Genomic DNA, 15,930 nt, shown 5'->3' with positions numbered 1-15,930 from the left:
AATCAATCTGCTTTACAGCCTATTACAATTTTTCTTTTTCTTTTTTTTAGCTCTAAAACAAATCCTGAAGTCCATAATTACCAGGTGAGCTATTGCTTTTAAAGATTTTCATGTCATATTTCTTAAAGTGTCTAAATTTTACACACTGAGAAGTCATTATGCTTGTAACCAGGTTTTGAAGAAATAACAGCAATATGTGTTTTTTTCTTTTTTTTTTTTTTGAGAAAACGGTAAGAGGAGAACCTTCTCTCCAACCCCTCCTTCCTCTTGGTTTTCTGAGCTGCCTGTTTTTCTTCACCTTGTCCACTGGCAAGCATCAGGGACATATGTCCGAACTTCCTGGGTGGTCAGACACAGCCTCTCGGGGGCCCTCTCAGGAGGCAGTTGTTGTCCAGGTGTGTTCTAGATCCAGGGAACATAAATCCCTGGAGATGCGCCTCCAGGAAAGGATGTGGTCACATGTTTGGGAAATGCTTCATCCTTCATTCTCTTCTTGGATCTTCCAGTGCCCTTTGGGGCGTCAAAAGTACCAAGAAGTCCTTCAAGGAAGATACATGTTTTATATTTTTTTAAATCTAGGGTTTCCCCAAATCATTTGACTATTGGACAGCCCCCCCCCCATAAAAACAGCTAGTCTTCTCTACCACTTTCTATTGGTGGTGGATCCATTACCATTCATGGAGTGGTAGTTTCTAGAACCTGCTTTATAAGCACCATGCTAGGCCTGTTACCTGCAGAAGGAGCAAAGATGGGTTTCCATGGCTGGTGGCCCAAACCCCGTGCCTGCCCGTCAGCCACTGCCCATGGGTAGCTCTCACTGGTTATTCTCAGCCTTCTACAACCTGGGTCCAACTTAACTTTCGTATCTGTATTATCTCTGTTCCTTGGGATACAGCATGGGTTCTGGTCTTAGAGAATCACATCATCTTTGCCCCATAATTTTTTCCCACTGTTCCTTTACCTATGCTCATCTGCTGGGAAACCATCACCTTCAAAGAGCCTTCTCTGAGCCCCTTCATTGGAAATCGTGCAGCCGTGCTGCACGTTAAAACTATCTGGCAAGCTTTAAAAAAATAACTGGTGCTTGGGGCTCACCCTGGACTTGTTGAATCTGAAACTCGAGGGTAGGCAGGATCTGGTATTGGCAAGCATCAGGGCCTTGAAGGTGGTTCTCATGAGTGACCAGGCAAGGACCGTGAGGTGATGGTGTGTTCCTGGATTCCTGGGTTGTCATGGGCTGAGAGTCAGCACCCATGTCTGATGACCCCCTAACGTGGGGCCAGTTTTCTTGTCCTGGGCGGGTGTGAATGTCCAAGGGACACTCCTCTCCTGGGTTTCTGTGCCCTGTCACCAGTCTGGTTTTGAATGTCACAAGTAATTAAATACTCCATGATGAGTTCACTTTGGAGCCTTATTCTAATCAGTGTCTTTCTGGATCTTTCATTACTGTAGGTTAATTAATTCCTTAGATGGGACTGAGATCCCAGTGTACATTATCTTCATGAGACCTCCAAATTATGTTTCAGAATTTTATGATACTGTCTTCTGTACATGAAATCTTATTCCTCGTGTGTGGAATCTGGATGTGACTTCCGAGTTGTTGTGAATAAGTGTAAAACGTGCTTTGTGTCTGGTAGGGCAAAGGTCAGGTTTCCCGATCTCCTTGCCTTCTTTGGGTTCTTGGTTCTTCTTAGTTACAGATTTTTTTTTTTTTTTTTTGAGGGACTTTCAGGTGTGAGTGGCTAGAATGTTGTTGATGGGTCACTAGTGCTTGAAGCAGAAAAAGATAAAAATAAGCAAAGCACAGCATTCCCAACTTAGTACTGCCTCTGCCCTGGCAGCCTCACAGGTGTGCCCTTTCTCTGCATTCTCTCCTCCGAGTGAACATCGAGGCAATTGTTCATTGAGATCAAATCCATGAAAACCGTTACCTGGATGTTATTCATCTCTTAACATCTTTGGCAACCACTGGCCCTTTCCCCTTGCCAGCCTTACAGGTGCTGTGTTGGGAATAAATTGAGTGGGCAGAGAACATCCTGAGAAGTGGCCCGATAAGCATCTGAGTGCTGAGAAGGGTTTCCAGGAAGATGGTGTTGTAGCATTGATGTTACTCTGAGCTTAGCAAGCCGAGCCAAATGCAGACAATGGATTGCCGTGCTCTCAGTGAGAGGGCTCTTGGCATTTGGGGAGGGACAGTTCTTCACTGCTTGGGACTGTCATTAGACTTACAAGAGGTTCAGCTTCCCTCTTCTCTGCCAACGAGTTACAGGTAACCCTCCAGTCGTTACGATAAGCAAAACTGCACATACCTCCTTACAGTTGTCCCCGGGGGGGCATAACTTGCCTTGGTTAAGAACCGTGTGGATTAACTTTAAAAAATGCTCCTTGACAGCTTTCTGTTCAGTTCAGTCACTCAGTCATGTCCGACTGTTTGCAACCCCATGGACTACAGCAATCCAGGCTTCCCTGTCCATCACCAACTCCTGGAGTTTACTCAGACTCATGTCCGTTGAGTCTGTGATGCCATCCAACCATCTCATCCTCTGTCGTCCCCTTCTCCTCTTGCCTTCAATCTTTCCCAGCATCAGGGTCTTTTCCAATGAGTCAGCTCTTCGCATCAGGTGGACAGCTTTAGAGGGTATATAATTTTCTGAAGGAGAACAAGGAAGGTTCTGGAATATCCTTCTTCCAGGGCTTTATGGATAAGGTGACCACCTCTCTCCAGTGCATCTGATTTGGTTGTGTTTGAAGATGAGGTGTTAGAAGATCCATTTCTAGTCTAGCTTAGTCTCTTTTGTTGAAGACCCAGTTGGTGGAGCCTGGCGGTGTGATTGAAATGCCTGAAACTGCTCAGCTTTGGGCAAGTCATCTATCACTTCTCTGGGGGCAGCCCCTAAAAGAGAGACATGTGCAGAGATGATTTCCAGGAGATTCTAAAGCCCTGGTCAGCTTTCAGACTCTGCTACTGAGATTCTTCTCCGGATTCCACTTGCCCGTAGCATGTCCTTTGGTGGCTGCAGTCTTGCTGACCGACATCTTTGAAGGAGAAAGGCCACTGGAATACATGGTAGGCCAGGAGGGCGTCCCAGGTCCAGAAACACCGAACAAACAGAATGGCTGAGAATTTTCCATAATAGAAAATGGACTTCTGCTTATTAACAAAAACATCAGGGAGGGAGAAGAAGGGAAAGAAATGATGAAAAGAATAATAATGGCCAGACTGGAGTGAATTACATGTCAGGAAGGCCTCATCTGCCCCACAGAAAGTTTAGGCTTGAGAAGCCCCCGGACTTCTGGCAGGGTCTATGGCTGCTGCCCCCTGCAGGCCAGAAGTGGAGCTGCAGGCAGCCTGCCGCCCACCCAAGCCTGCCTTGTCTTGACCCCTGGCCATTTTTGTGAGTCACCCGTCTGGATCCTTTTTTTTTTTCATGTTAAAATGGGCAAACTACGTCTCTCTTTCTGTTTTATCAGGATCTAGATGGTTTATGGTTTTGTTTGTTTCCGGGGGATGTTTACTTTTGGATCACCTGATAGAAAAGTATTTAAGCGAGAGAAAGAGTTCGCGCACAGTCCTGCTCCCTTGGCGTCGTTCCCTGTCCAGTCCTGTTTGCAGTGTAACTGTTTACACACCGTTGTCATCCTTTTCAGCAATGGCATAAATTGTTTCTAAAGAATAAATTACCCCCATTCTCCCCGTTTCTCTGGCCCCTTCCTTCAGCTCCCTTGGGAGAGATGAATACTGCCTGGCCCCGGGTGCTCTGGGGCACCCTTTCAAGGCAGATACTTTTACCTTTCTTCTTAGAGGGCAGCCCCCAGCCTTTGTCATGGGGGAAACTTGATATCCTGGGAAATTGCCTCTCCAGGCATCAGTGAGAGCCTCTCCATCCTCAGCCAGTGAAGACCGTTGACACCAAAAGGGCATCGAGTAATCCATTTGGTATTTTATTTCTAGCCTCAGTATCATCCCAATCTCCACCCCGGCCAACCTCGGTGGCATCCGCACTCTCCAAACATAAGGTAGGTACCAGAGCTCCCGGAGCTGTCCTTTTCTACTTTCTGCTGTTCTTCTCCAAGCTCTCCTTTTCTACTTCGTTGTGAATTGAAATTCTGCATCAGAAACCACTGTTAAAAGAGTTGTTTTGTCCTGGAAGAGATGAGTAATTTGCAAAGCAAAGGAAGCCAATGATGGGGCTGGATTTACTAAAGCTTATGCTTGATGAAATAAAATGAACTGGGAGGGGGATTTTTGGTTTTGTTTTGTTTTAGTCAGTCTAACCTCAGGTATTTGGGGTTTGGTTTTATGTTTGAAATGTTGCTTAGAATTTAAGTAACATTTTTCTGTCCTGAGAATTCATCTACTAAAAATACAATTAAAACTCAGGGATTTTTGTTGTGGGGCTTCTTTGAAAGGATTTTTTTCCCCCAAGGATGGAGTGGAGGGTTGTTTTCTGTGATGATGAATTTTTTTCTAAACCTTGGGGTCAGTAAACTTTTCTGTAAAGGTCCAGATAGTCAGTATTTTCAGCTTTGTGGTCTCTGTCACAACTACTCAACCCTGCTATTGTATTGAATAGCTTGAAAGCAGCCACAAATGATACAGAAGTGAATGGGCCTGTCTGTGTTCCCGGAAAGCTTATTTATGAAAACAGACAGTGGGGTTTAGGCTGAGGGCGGTGTTTACCCACCTGTGTCCTAACCTACCATGGTCCTTCCCAGGTAAACTGGCACTTACCTTGTTGCATTTATGATTAAGCTTGGGATTTTTTTTTTAATGCCGGCTTCGTAAAGGCAAACGTTCCTTTTAAGATTTGAATTTCAGATCAGTCTTAATTGGTGTTTATGTATGAAGCTCTTTCAGAAACATAGTTGGCGAATTCAGTTTGTATAAAGTTATTTCTTAGTGAGATTGCGAGCCTGGTTCCTTGAGAGAGAGTATGATGAATGGAGTGATGGGAATACATCCATTTAGAACAAGGCCAAGGAGAGCAATTAGTTCTTGATCTTTCTTATCCAGTCTGTTGCGGATCCTGTAGGACAACAGTGCAGTTTGATCATACGCACTCGATGTCCATGTAACATTGAAAAGCAAGTTAAACTAGTGAACTAATACCTCTAAAAGTTTCTGTATTGCACAGGCCATTTCTTTTCCAGACATGAGGCATGGAAGAAATTCATATAAGTGCTTTTTAATATAACCTCATGCTTATAAAACATAACACTGATTTTCGCCTGTTTGGTCATGTTGGTTTCCTTGTGAGGCAGTCTTCGCTGGGAATGCTAGGAAGGCTGGACCAGTGCTGCTCACAGGTGGCCCTGATGCCTGTCAGCATCTGTGTCACCTGGGAACTTGATCATGCAGAGTCCCAGCCCCACCCCAGACCTCCAGCATCAGAATCTCTAGGGATGGGGACCCAGCATATTGTATTTTATCAGACTCTCCATGAAAAGAGAATTATTTGGTCCAGCACTTTTAGAAAAGGCTGAAAAAGGCATTCATGATGTATGTTCCCATGGCAACAGCTCTGAGAATTCCCATAGAAAAGGAACCTTTTTCACCATCACCTAGCTTTTCCCAGACTGACTAGATCCTTAGACACCCTTGGAGGGATGATGACTGAGCCACAGGCAGAGCTGTTCTCAACTTGGAAGTTGATAGAGGACCAGAGCATCTGAATTTTTAAAGCACTTGAAAGTAGAAAATCTGTTCGTTTCTTGTGAAAGCCATCTGCATCATGTAGTTCATGGTTTCCCCTGCCCATTTCCTGTGCGCTTGTCTTGTTTCACTCAATTCTCTGATTGTCTTCCATACCCCCCACTAACTGCTCCCTCTGCAAACAAAACAGGCCATCCTTTCAGGATGACAGGCCTCATTGGAAAGCGTCGGCCAGTGGAGATGACAGCCATTTCGATTATGTCCACGACCAGAACCAGAAGAACTTAGGAGGAAAGCAAAGTATGATGTGTCGAGATAAACTCATGACTGCACTTTGAGAGACTGAAGCATCTCACTTCCATTCACCATCATAGTTTCATTCCATCCCATGGAAAGTGTCTTGGCATCACATGGACGTGTTTATAGAAATGTCTCCAAGGAATAGTTCTGAATGGTGTTTTCAGTGTCCGTGTAAATATTTGCAAGTAACCACGATAGGTAGTCATAACTCACTGTGGACTGCATTCTCAATAAAATGAAGGTAGTTAAAGGCTCAGGAATTGTTTTGATATTCTGATTTTAAAATTGGAGTGTAAGTCTATGTTTATTGTATTGCTGTGTACCTGATGTTTCTTTGTTATTTAATGAATGGGACCAAATAAACCCAGGAAAACTTGGGAAGATCACTCTGTAGAGAGAGTATTATGTAGTACCGTGGTGGGGATTGGGGTCACTGGGGTCCAGCCTGTGTCACTGTGTGATCTTAGACAAACCATTTTCCCTTTGTTGGCCTCGTTTCCCTTGCCCAAAAAGAGCAGGTTGGACTAAATGATCACAAGGTCTTCTCTAGCTCTAAAATTCTGTGATTTATCAACATTTAATATGTTTAGACTGAACACATAACATTCAGACTTTCTCTAACAGAGGATTACCTCTTTCAGAAGCTAAATAAAGTATGTAACGTGTTAGAGGTTATATAAATACAGGGAGATTTTGAATTTCCTATCTTAAAGCAGTTTAGCCACTTTGAATTTTAGCAGTTTTATTAATCATAAATCGCATAGCATTTGTCTTTACAGAAGTTGCTGCTCAAGTAGAAGAATAATTTTTTAATGTCTTAATGATCGGTGCTGCTAACTTGCATGATTTCAGAAGACATAATTATGCATACTCACTGTCAGAATATGCAGAGTTTGAGGGTTGGTTTTTATCCTAGACTTCCTTGTTTTAAGAAGCAACCTACAGGGACTTCTCTTAACTGCAGTTCAGCAGTTAAGACGCCACGCTTCCATTGCAGGGGGCATGGGTTCGATCCCTGGGTGAGGAACTAAGATCTTGCATGCCTCGAGGCATGGCCAAAAGCTAAAATAAATATGGCAACATGCATCTTAGACTCATTTATGGCTCAAATTAAAACATATAAAATTTCAATGACATGGTGCCAAAGCATCTGGGCAAGAGGACAGGAGGGTGTCGCTACAGTCTTTTTGTAGAACCAGAAATCAGTATGTTGTCTTTTAGAATAGAACTTGTACCAAAATAGTTATTTTCCCCCATTTCAAGCTCCCAAGTAAGACATTTTTTTCCCTCTTGATGGGTAGGCTCGAGATACTTTCCTTAGTATTTTTGTGAAATCAATTCTTGTGCCATTTTCATATGTGTGATGATAATTTGGCCCTCTTAAGCCTTTAAAAAAAAAATGTGTTGCCATCCTTTGACATAGTTGATTGTCGAAATCTGACCTTTTTTGGAGGGGTTGCTGCAACAGTCTATCCAGAAGGAGAGAATCAACTGCACACCCTGCCTAGTCAAGTCGATCATCTATAAACTCTCCCTGAGATACTTGTTTACAGGTGTAGTTCCTTGTAGCAGACATTTTGATCCTCAGTGTTTGTGCTGCATACAAGTAATTGTGTTCTGAATCTTTTGATTTTATTGATACAGTTTTCCAATTGTGTTTCCGAGGAATAAAGACTATTCTTGCTTTTTTTTGAGGGGGAGGGAACACCATCTTCATTTTACACTGCACAGAGGTATCATTTGTGGATGAAGTAGGTGATGGGACTTTGGAAGTCTGAAGATGAACATTCAGTTAGGTGGTGTGGAGCAAGCTCATCCTAGAATGAGGCTGCTCTTAGGAAGAGGGGCACTACTTGTAGGCACAGTAGCAGACGAATTTCTTCACCCAGGGCAGCTCTGGTGAAAGTTTCTATGACCTGGTCCCAGGCGGCAGGGGGTTTCCACTGTAACGGTCCTAAGGTGAGGGTGGGTATTTGCCTTGGCAGCTGCTCATCCTGGCAGAGACCTCCACCCCTGTGTCTGTGACCTCCTGGAGATTTTGTACGCTTATCTAATAATCTCTAATAAATACCTTTCTGCCTAAAGTAACTTGAGTGGATTCCGTTGTCTGCAACCAAGAGGTCTAACTGGTGTACATACACATGACCTCTAATTGTTAAAGGAAGTGTGTGCTTTTTATCCTTCAACTTCGCAGACCTTTCTCTACTGCATCTGACAATGGTAATCACTCATTCACAGCTTCTTGAAGCTAGTCCCTTGATTTCTGGGATTTCTGACTCTAGCCCTTGTACTTTTTCTTCTTTGTAACAGCCTCTGTGCCTGTCTTCTGTGAAAATTGGTGTTTTCCAGGGGTTCTTCCTCTGCCCACTGCTTTTCTCACTTATCAGTCTACCTGCTCTTCTCATCTTGTCAAGATTTTATAAGTGCTATTGACTCTGAAGCTATTCTCTGTGATGCAGAGAACTCTTTGTGAGTTTTTATACTGGTGTTTCAACCTGTGTATCCTTGTACACGTCAAATATCACATGTCAAAATTAAAGTCATCCTTTTTTACTGGAAAAAAGAAGTAACTTCACCTGGATTCTCTTCTTCCTACCCAGGGTAAGAATTTATGTCATATACAACTCTTCTCCCTTTTGCCTAGTGTATCCAGCAGTCCCCAGGTCTGTTCAGCTTGCCTTCTTAGTATCTGTCTGTCAATCCACATTTCCTCTCTATCAACAGTGATCTGTAGCAGCATCTTCTTTCTGGCTGAGAGGTGCCCTTTTCCTGATCTCCCTGACTCCTGTCACCTGACAAACTCGTCCTCCTCACAACCACTGGAGTGATCTTTCTAAAACGCCATCTGATTGCATCCTTGCAAGGCTTGGTATCTGCCAGGGTTCTCCATCACCCATAGGACAAAGTCCAGGGCCTTCTCTGGAATTCCCCTGCTATCTGTTCCTGTCCTGTTGCTCCAACTAGGGTATTTCCCCCCATTTCTCACCCTCCTGTTTAAACTCCTACAACACCAAACTGCTTGCAGTTCCTGGCATTCACCATACCCTGCTGTTACTCCCATCTGTGCCTTTGCAAATACTGTTCCTTCTGCTGAGAATGCTGTCACTCCCATCCTCTTTGCCCAACTCCTGCTCATCCCTTAAGCCTCTGCTCATGATTGCTGTCTTCTCCCAGGGACTCGGACTGCCCCCACCCAGCTCTGCAATTGAGGTAGTCGCTGTGCTCTATTCCACTACTTCCCCCCTGCTCCGTGTACATCAATGATATACTCACTATTTTATGCTAAAACTCCGTCTTATTCATCTCATCTTGGAGGTGGTACATTCCTCAGGTCTAAGCTTTGTGTCACACTCTCCTTTGATCCCCAATCCTGATGAATAGCAAGTGCTCAATGAATGTCTGTTCAGGAGATGAATTATTTTGCATTCATTCTAAAGGAAACATCTCACCAGATGACAGGCAGGAATACATCACTTCTGAGCTGGTCTGAAAAAGTCTGAACAACCGTATCTGGCTGGGAGCATCGTCTTTTGAACAGGACTTTGACCACCACGTGCCTTCTGGATTCATCTGCCTCCTGTGAATATTATTCAGTGTGGCTGTGGTATTCTCATTTGAGGCATTGCTATAATGTTGAGCGGGACAGAGGACGGTCTAGCTGTGTGATATTGGAAACTCTAGTAGGTGGACATTGATCCACAGAAACGTACAGGGGCTAGTAGCCAGATGTGTGCTTCAAACTCTGCATATGTCAGGTCATGTGATCTTCCTGACTGCTCTGTGATACTCTCTTTCTCACGTGGGGAAGCTCAGGCTTAAGTCTAACCAAGCAGCTGGCCCATGGTCACACAGCTGAGAGGTGGTCACTCAATTCTGACCCCAAAGTCTGTACATCTGTACTTTAAGGCCTTTCACTGCTACTTATTCCACCACTTGAGACCCTGTCGATCCACATCTACAGGAGACTTATTAGATGATGTTGAAGAGTCACTACACCGAAATCCAGAAGTACTAGGATGTCACCCCCCACCACCAGCAGTGTAGTGTCTGTCTGTCCCTCCTCCACACCGGTTGTCTGTAACCTTGTTCATCACGATCACCAGTGAGGCTAATAACCCTCCTCTATACCTTGTCCATTCCCCCACCCTTCCTCTTGCAGCCTAGTCACCCTGTCCATGCACCAACAGGACCCTTTTCAAAGGAGCAGAGATTGAGAGTTATTTTCATATTGAATCACTCATTTGAGATGATCCCCTTCTAACTTCCCGAGAGCTCACAAATTAGTCATTTCTCCTGGAATATTATCTCCCGACAAAACCATACTCAGTATTCCATAAACTAAAGGGATTAGCTTTTTGCATTTTTGAAACTCGTTTACTTACTGGCCTTGTAAATATCACCCATTGTTTTTCTGTGATCGCTCAGAAGATGCAACAGTGAATTGACAGTGTCATCAGATTGATGTAATTCATGTCGACTGAAAGTCTTGAAATCATGAGAGGTAATTACCTTGCCCTTCAAAACCTGCTTGCCTGTTTCATCTCTTAGTCTATCACTTCCACTGAAAGTGGTTCTCTTTAACAACAAAGATAAAGGAATAAGGACAGTGCATGAGTCCTTTGTTTTTCCTGCCTGTTAATATCCCACCATCCTTCCAGGTCAGTGACTCTAGCCTCCTGGGTCCTGCTCTGAACTCAACTAATGATAGATCCTTCTTGTTGCCCTTGACTCTCTAGCTTTTAACTAGTCTTTTAAGATCCGATCTCATCAAAGAGCTCCCTGAGCAGCCATATCGATCCCTTTTGATCAGTATTCCCTAAACTTGGCTGTAAGTCAATTCCCTGCCTGACTGAATCTTCCCAAAGTACCAGATAAATACCCTAAATAGGCCTAGGATGATCTGCTTGCAGCATTTTGCTACCAGAGGCAAATTCCTAGGCAAGATATAAGGAGGGCAGAGATAGAGGAAAAGCAAATGCAGCTAAATGAAGGAAAGTCCCCTCCGTGCACATGAAAGGTGGCACATTTCTTTTTCATTTTTTAAAGTAAATTTTTATTTTTGAGATGATTGTATACACATGCAGTTGTAAAATAATATCAATCCAATTTATCCTTTACCAGTTTCCTCCAGTGGTAACCTCCTGCAAAACTGTAGTACAGTATCATACCTGGATATTGACATTGATACAGTCAAGATGCAGAACATTTCCATCACCACAAAGATGCCTCATATTGTCCTTTTATAGAAAGGCATTGCATTTTAAGATATCCCAAGAGTATATAAAAGGTGAAATAGAGGTGAAATTGACATTCAGCTAAGACTCCACTAAAGAAATTCTCAACAATTCTATAGAAAGCCCTGCCCCCCCCCCAAAAAAAAAAATTAGGAAGCCAAATAATTGCTTGAACAGTGTGTTAAAAATAGAGATGATGAGGCTCTAGGTGGTTGGGGAGAGGCCTAAGAACCATCCTTTTAATGGCCACTCCAGGAGAATCTGAGGTGCGCAGGTAAGCGCAGCTTCTTATCTGGTTTTGTTTGCCTTTGTTTTAGTGTCTCAATTTTAACTAATTAGAGGCCGACTTTTTTTTTAAGAAGCATAATGTTCAGAAGTAAATGAATGGATGCATCATAAGTAGCAGCTTCATCTTACCTCTTGGCATAGTTTTGCATTTCCTTGAGCTCAGTGTGAAGCAGAAGAATGTGAGAATTCTAGTGATTCTTTATATGGCTTTTATTTCATCATGACCTTCCTCCCCCCAAATCTATCAAGCCAAGACTTAGGTCATTGTTGGGCCCTCCTGCTGAAGCAGGAGCCTAGTGAATTCCAACCACTTGGGAAGGAGAGGGCACTGCACACCCCTGGTCTGAGGACCCGTGTCAAGATTAGAGCCTGTGGTGGGGTAACACGTGGAAGTTTGCACAAGTAAAATGGCGGGATGTTGCAGGCTGATGAGAGAAAGACTGCACCATCCGATGTGGAGTGGTGGTTTTGTTGGGGCAAGAGTCCTGCAGTCTCAGGCTGGGTGAAATGTGGACTCATCTTTGCCCCCTAACCTGCCACGTGTCCTTTCGCCAGTTTCAGATCTTCTCTATGCCTCATTTTCCTCATCCCAAAATGGAATTGAACAGTATCTCCCCATTACGAGAATTAAATGGCACTATGTGTGTAAGACACTTTGTTTGATGCTAGCTGGTATGTTTGATGCTGCTGCTAAGTCGCTTCAGTCGCGTCCGACTCTTCGCGACCCCATGGACTGCAGCCTACCAGCCTCCTCCGTCCATGGGATTTTCCAGGCAAGAGTACTGGAGTGGGCTGCCATCGCCTTCTCCTATGTTTGATGCTATCTGGTAGCAATTTGTAGCAGTTTGAGATTTAAGGCCTTAGCCGTCCATGGGGTAAGAAGTAGGACAAGGAGACTGAAAGTCTAGCTGAAGGAATGCTGTATCTCCTAGGTTGATAGGTTGAGATATATGGTCTAAGTTTAGCCACAGAAAGGGGTGCTTGGTTCCAAAGGAAAGAGCAGATGGAAGAAGGTTCGCACAATAGGTAAAGACATGGCTCTGAAACTCTAACAAGCGAAGAGCAGAAACAGCATGGGGATCTTTTGAGAGGGGATAAAAGGAAATAGAAATGATATTTCTGCCTGAGAATATGGGAAAGGAGATGTTCAGGGGAAATGTGGGCAATGCTTTCCAGTCTGCAAGGCTGGGTCTGAAGAATTGGTGAAAAGCAATTGGTGGAGAATCCATTCTGCTGGGACATTTTGGACTCAGAAGTTGAGAGAATTGAAACAGAGTTTCCATTCAGTTCCCAACCTGTCCCAACCTGGGATTTCACCTTCCACAAAGCAGAGGACGCTTTTAACTATTTGGAGACAAAGTAGAAAGTTAGTAATAAAGGGAACTGCTGTGCTTTTCAACTTTTTTTAGCAAGTAATACAGAGAGTGGTAAAAATTCAAAAATATCCGTAAGAGTTACTTTTCCTTTCCACCCTTTTAGTCCCTAGTTCTCCCCAGAGGCAACTACTGTCAGCTTTTCTTATCAATCTAGAGCTATTCTGTGTATAAACAAGTACATATTTATTTAGCTAATCAGTATTGATAGACTTTGAGGCTGCCTTGAATCTCTGAAATGACAACTTCGCTGCCACCCTTGTATGCTTTGTGCACTTGAGCAAATCCATCTGAAGAATAAATTCCTTAAAGTAGAGATGCTGGGCCAAAAGGCATGTGCGCATTTAATTTGGATATTGCCTAATAAAGTATCCTTCCAGAGATGTTCTATCTGATTACACCTCTCCCCTCTGCACACACAATAGCAATCGGACAGGGCCTCTGTGATCCCATAGGAAGCATGCTCCTAGCTTTTGCTAACTTTTTAAAACCTCATTAGTCTGATTAGTCTAAAAATCAGAATTTCTGTTTCAGTTGTGTTCCTCTAGAGGTTAAGTTGCATAGCTTTTCCTCATTTTGAATGCCATTTGTTCCTTGTTTACTGTGAAAACATCTGGAGCCCTTAATCTGGGGTCCTACCCTACTCTTTAGTAAAGATCAGATGGATGAACTAAAACCCGTCATCTTAGCCTTTTTAATAGTGAAGACAGGAAAGGCTGAGAAGAGTTGATCTTTACCAGATAGTCTGTAAAAGCATTTTTCAAGAAGTAACAATCAGCACCATACCTCATGCCCCGGAGATTTGAAAAAGGAAGAGGGGCAGCCTAAATATATCCAGAATAAAGGAATTGATTTCTGATATCCACATTCCCTTTCCTGTTTGGGAGTTAAGAACTTTCCACTCAGACATTGTGAATTTCCCTGGTGCATTTGATCAGGGAAGGATGGATTTACATTTAATTACAATTAAAATTCTAATCCATGCAATCTGAAATCACAGCCACATTCCAAGACTAGCTAGTGGTTTTACTGGAGGGAAGACTGCAGAATTTAAAATACCAAAACTGCTATAGCCTAGGCAATCCACTAAAAAGAGCTAGAATAATTACAGGAACATCCCCGTAGGCTCATGTCAGAAGAAACCTGCAGAAACCTCCTTCATCATCCCCTACTGAATAGTGAATGGTTTACACATCCTCTTTCTACAGCTGAGACCTCAAAAGCAAAAAGGTGTTGCTATGCTGACAACTCCACCAGCTGCATTCATGGCTGGGTAGGGATGCTGTGACTATATTAAACGCAATTTTGAAAGCCCTTCAAATTTGGCCCAGTATATGGCTTCACAGGTTAACCTCCAAGAATTGAAGGACAGAGAGAAGACCATTTGAGGTTTTTTTAAGAACGAATGAAAACCAAAATAAATGAATCCCCTTCTGTATCCCCTCAGAACCTCGTACCCAGCGTTCAGCTCCCGCTCACACTAGGTCTTGTGCAATTAGAGTGTCTAAAACTGGCCCTGAACAGAGTGTGCATTTTATTCATCTAACCTGAACTTCTTTCTGGAATGAATAATTTCATTCATTTGGGTGTATTGGATGGTGTCTGCTGAATAGAAAAATAACCCTTGCAGCTCATGCCTGAATCTGCCGTAGCTCTTTCAGAGTGCAGGGGCTGATAAAGAACAGACTCTCCTTAAAAAAAAAAAAACAAAAAAACTTTTTATTGCATATTGGGGTATAACTGATTAATAGTATTGTGACAGTTTCAGGTAGGTGAACAGCAAAGGCACTAATCCATTCTTCCCCAAACTCTCCTCCCATCCAAGCTGCCATGTAACATTGAGCAGTTGCATGTGCTATATAATAGGTCCTTGTTGGTTATCCATTTTAAATATAGTAGTGTGTACATCTCCATCCCAAACTCCTTAACTATCCCTTCTGGAACCCCATCCTTCCTCCCAGCAACCATAAGTTCAAGAACGGGCTCTTTAGACATTAATTTATACCCTAGCAGTTGTGCTTTCATGGCAACAATTATTTTGTCTTAACTGTTCCTGAAGGGCTCTCGTGTGATGCTGTTGGGGATGCATTTGAAGCAGTGGCTGGGGGCAAGTCTGTTAATGCTGTTCCCTGCCTGAAGAAGGGCTTCCCAGGTGGCTCTAGTGGTAAAGAATCCTCCTACCAGTGCAGGAGATGCAAGAGACTCTGGTTCAATTCCTAGGTTGGGAAGATCTCCTAGAGTAGGAAATGGCACCCCACTCCAGTATAGTTGCCTGGAAAAGTCCATGGACAGAGGAGCCTGGGGCCACAAAGAGTTGGACACAACTAAACAACTGAGCACATACATATGTACCTAAAGAAAGAAGGGGGGAAAAAAGAAGAATCTTCTTTTAAGGCTAAGAGTAGGCACTGAAATGCAGACATGAGAGGCAAAAAGAGAATCTGTAAGAAACCAAGGAGGGAAGGCACTGTTGGATTTATTAAAAGTGAACACTCTAAAGGAAAACAACAATAATTATGTCAGTATTTTTTTCTTCAGGCAGGAAAGAGGTTGAATATGCTCTTAGTCATGAGCTTCTGTGCAAAAGTGAACTCATGAAATATTTATTCTTTGGACCCAGATCCTGAAATTCATCTGGAACTGCTAAAGTCCTAGATCTCCCCACAAAGTTATAGAGCCCTTCCTCACAGCCTCCCACACAGGCAATTAGATTAAGGCTTCCTAAAACTGAGCAAGCATGACATCAAGATAAAATGGATTTTCTGGCAGATGTTCGACTTGCTTACCTGCTTACAGTGATTCATTGAAACCAATGGATAGCAGAGTCACCAAAGGAAAATTCCAGACTGACAGATGGAAACATATCCTGCTGTAGCTTACATGGGACAGAGACCTAGTTACCACCAAACAAACCTCATCATTCCTTAAGATGTGTAACGTTTTTCTCTGCAGTTTTGCTGAGATCATGATGTAACATTAGGGACAACCGGGGAATTCGTGACTAGAGTGAATGAAGCTGTTATGAATGGACACTTGATAAGTTACCTAGGGAGAGTCCAGTTTTAATGCACTATACCATTCA

General features: G+C 43.3%; 1 protein-coding gene across 9 annotated transcripts in view; it reads left to right on the top strand.

The window, feature by feature from the left end:
- Positions 1 to 15,930, top strand: part of EPB41L4B (erythrocyte membrane protein band 4.1 like 4B) — a 136,958-nt gene that overhangs the window by 67,778 nt on the left and 53,250 nt on the right. For 8 of the 9 annotated variants that reach the window (XM_081526219.1, XM_081526187.1, XM_081526207.1 and 5 more), the window contains exons 14-15: positions 51 to 84; positions 3,953 to 4,017. In XM_081526219.1, coding sequence (XP_081382345.1) covers positions 51 to 84; positions 3,953 to 4,017 — 99 coding nt within the window. Of the gene's footprint in view, positions 1 to 50; positions 85 to 3,952; positions 4,018 to 5,843; positions 6,210 to 15,930 lie in introns of those variants that run through there. The other variant, XM_081526261.1, reaches the window with a different exon arrangement.

This window comes from Giraffa tippelskirchi, chromosome 1 (assembly GCF_054371585.1).
Source record: "Giraffa tippelskirchi isolate mGirTip1 chromosome 1, T2T-mGirTip1v1.2.pri, whole genome shotgun sequence".
NCBI lineage: Eukaryota > Metazoa > Chordata > Mammalia > Artiodactyla > Giraffidae > Giraffa > Giraffa tippelskirchi.
This window is presented reverse-complemented; position numbering and strand designations above follow the sequence as displayed.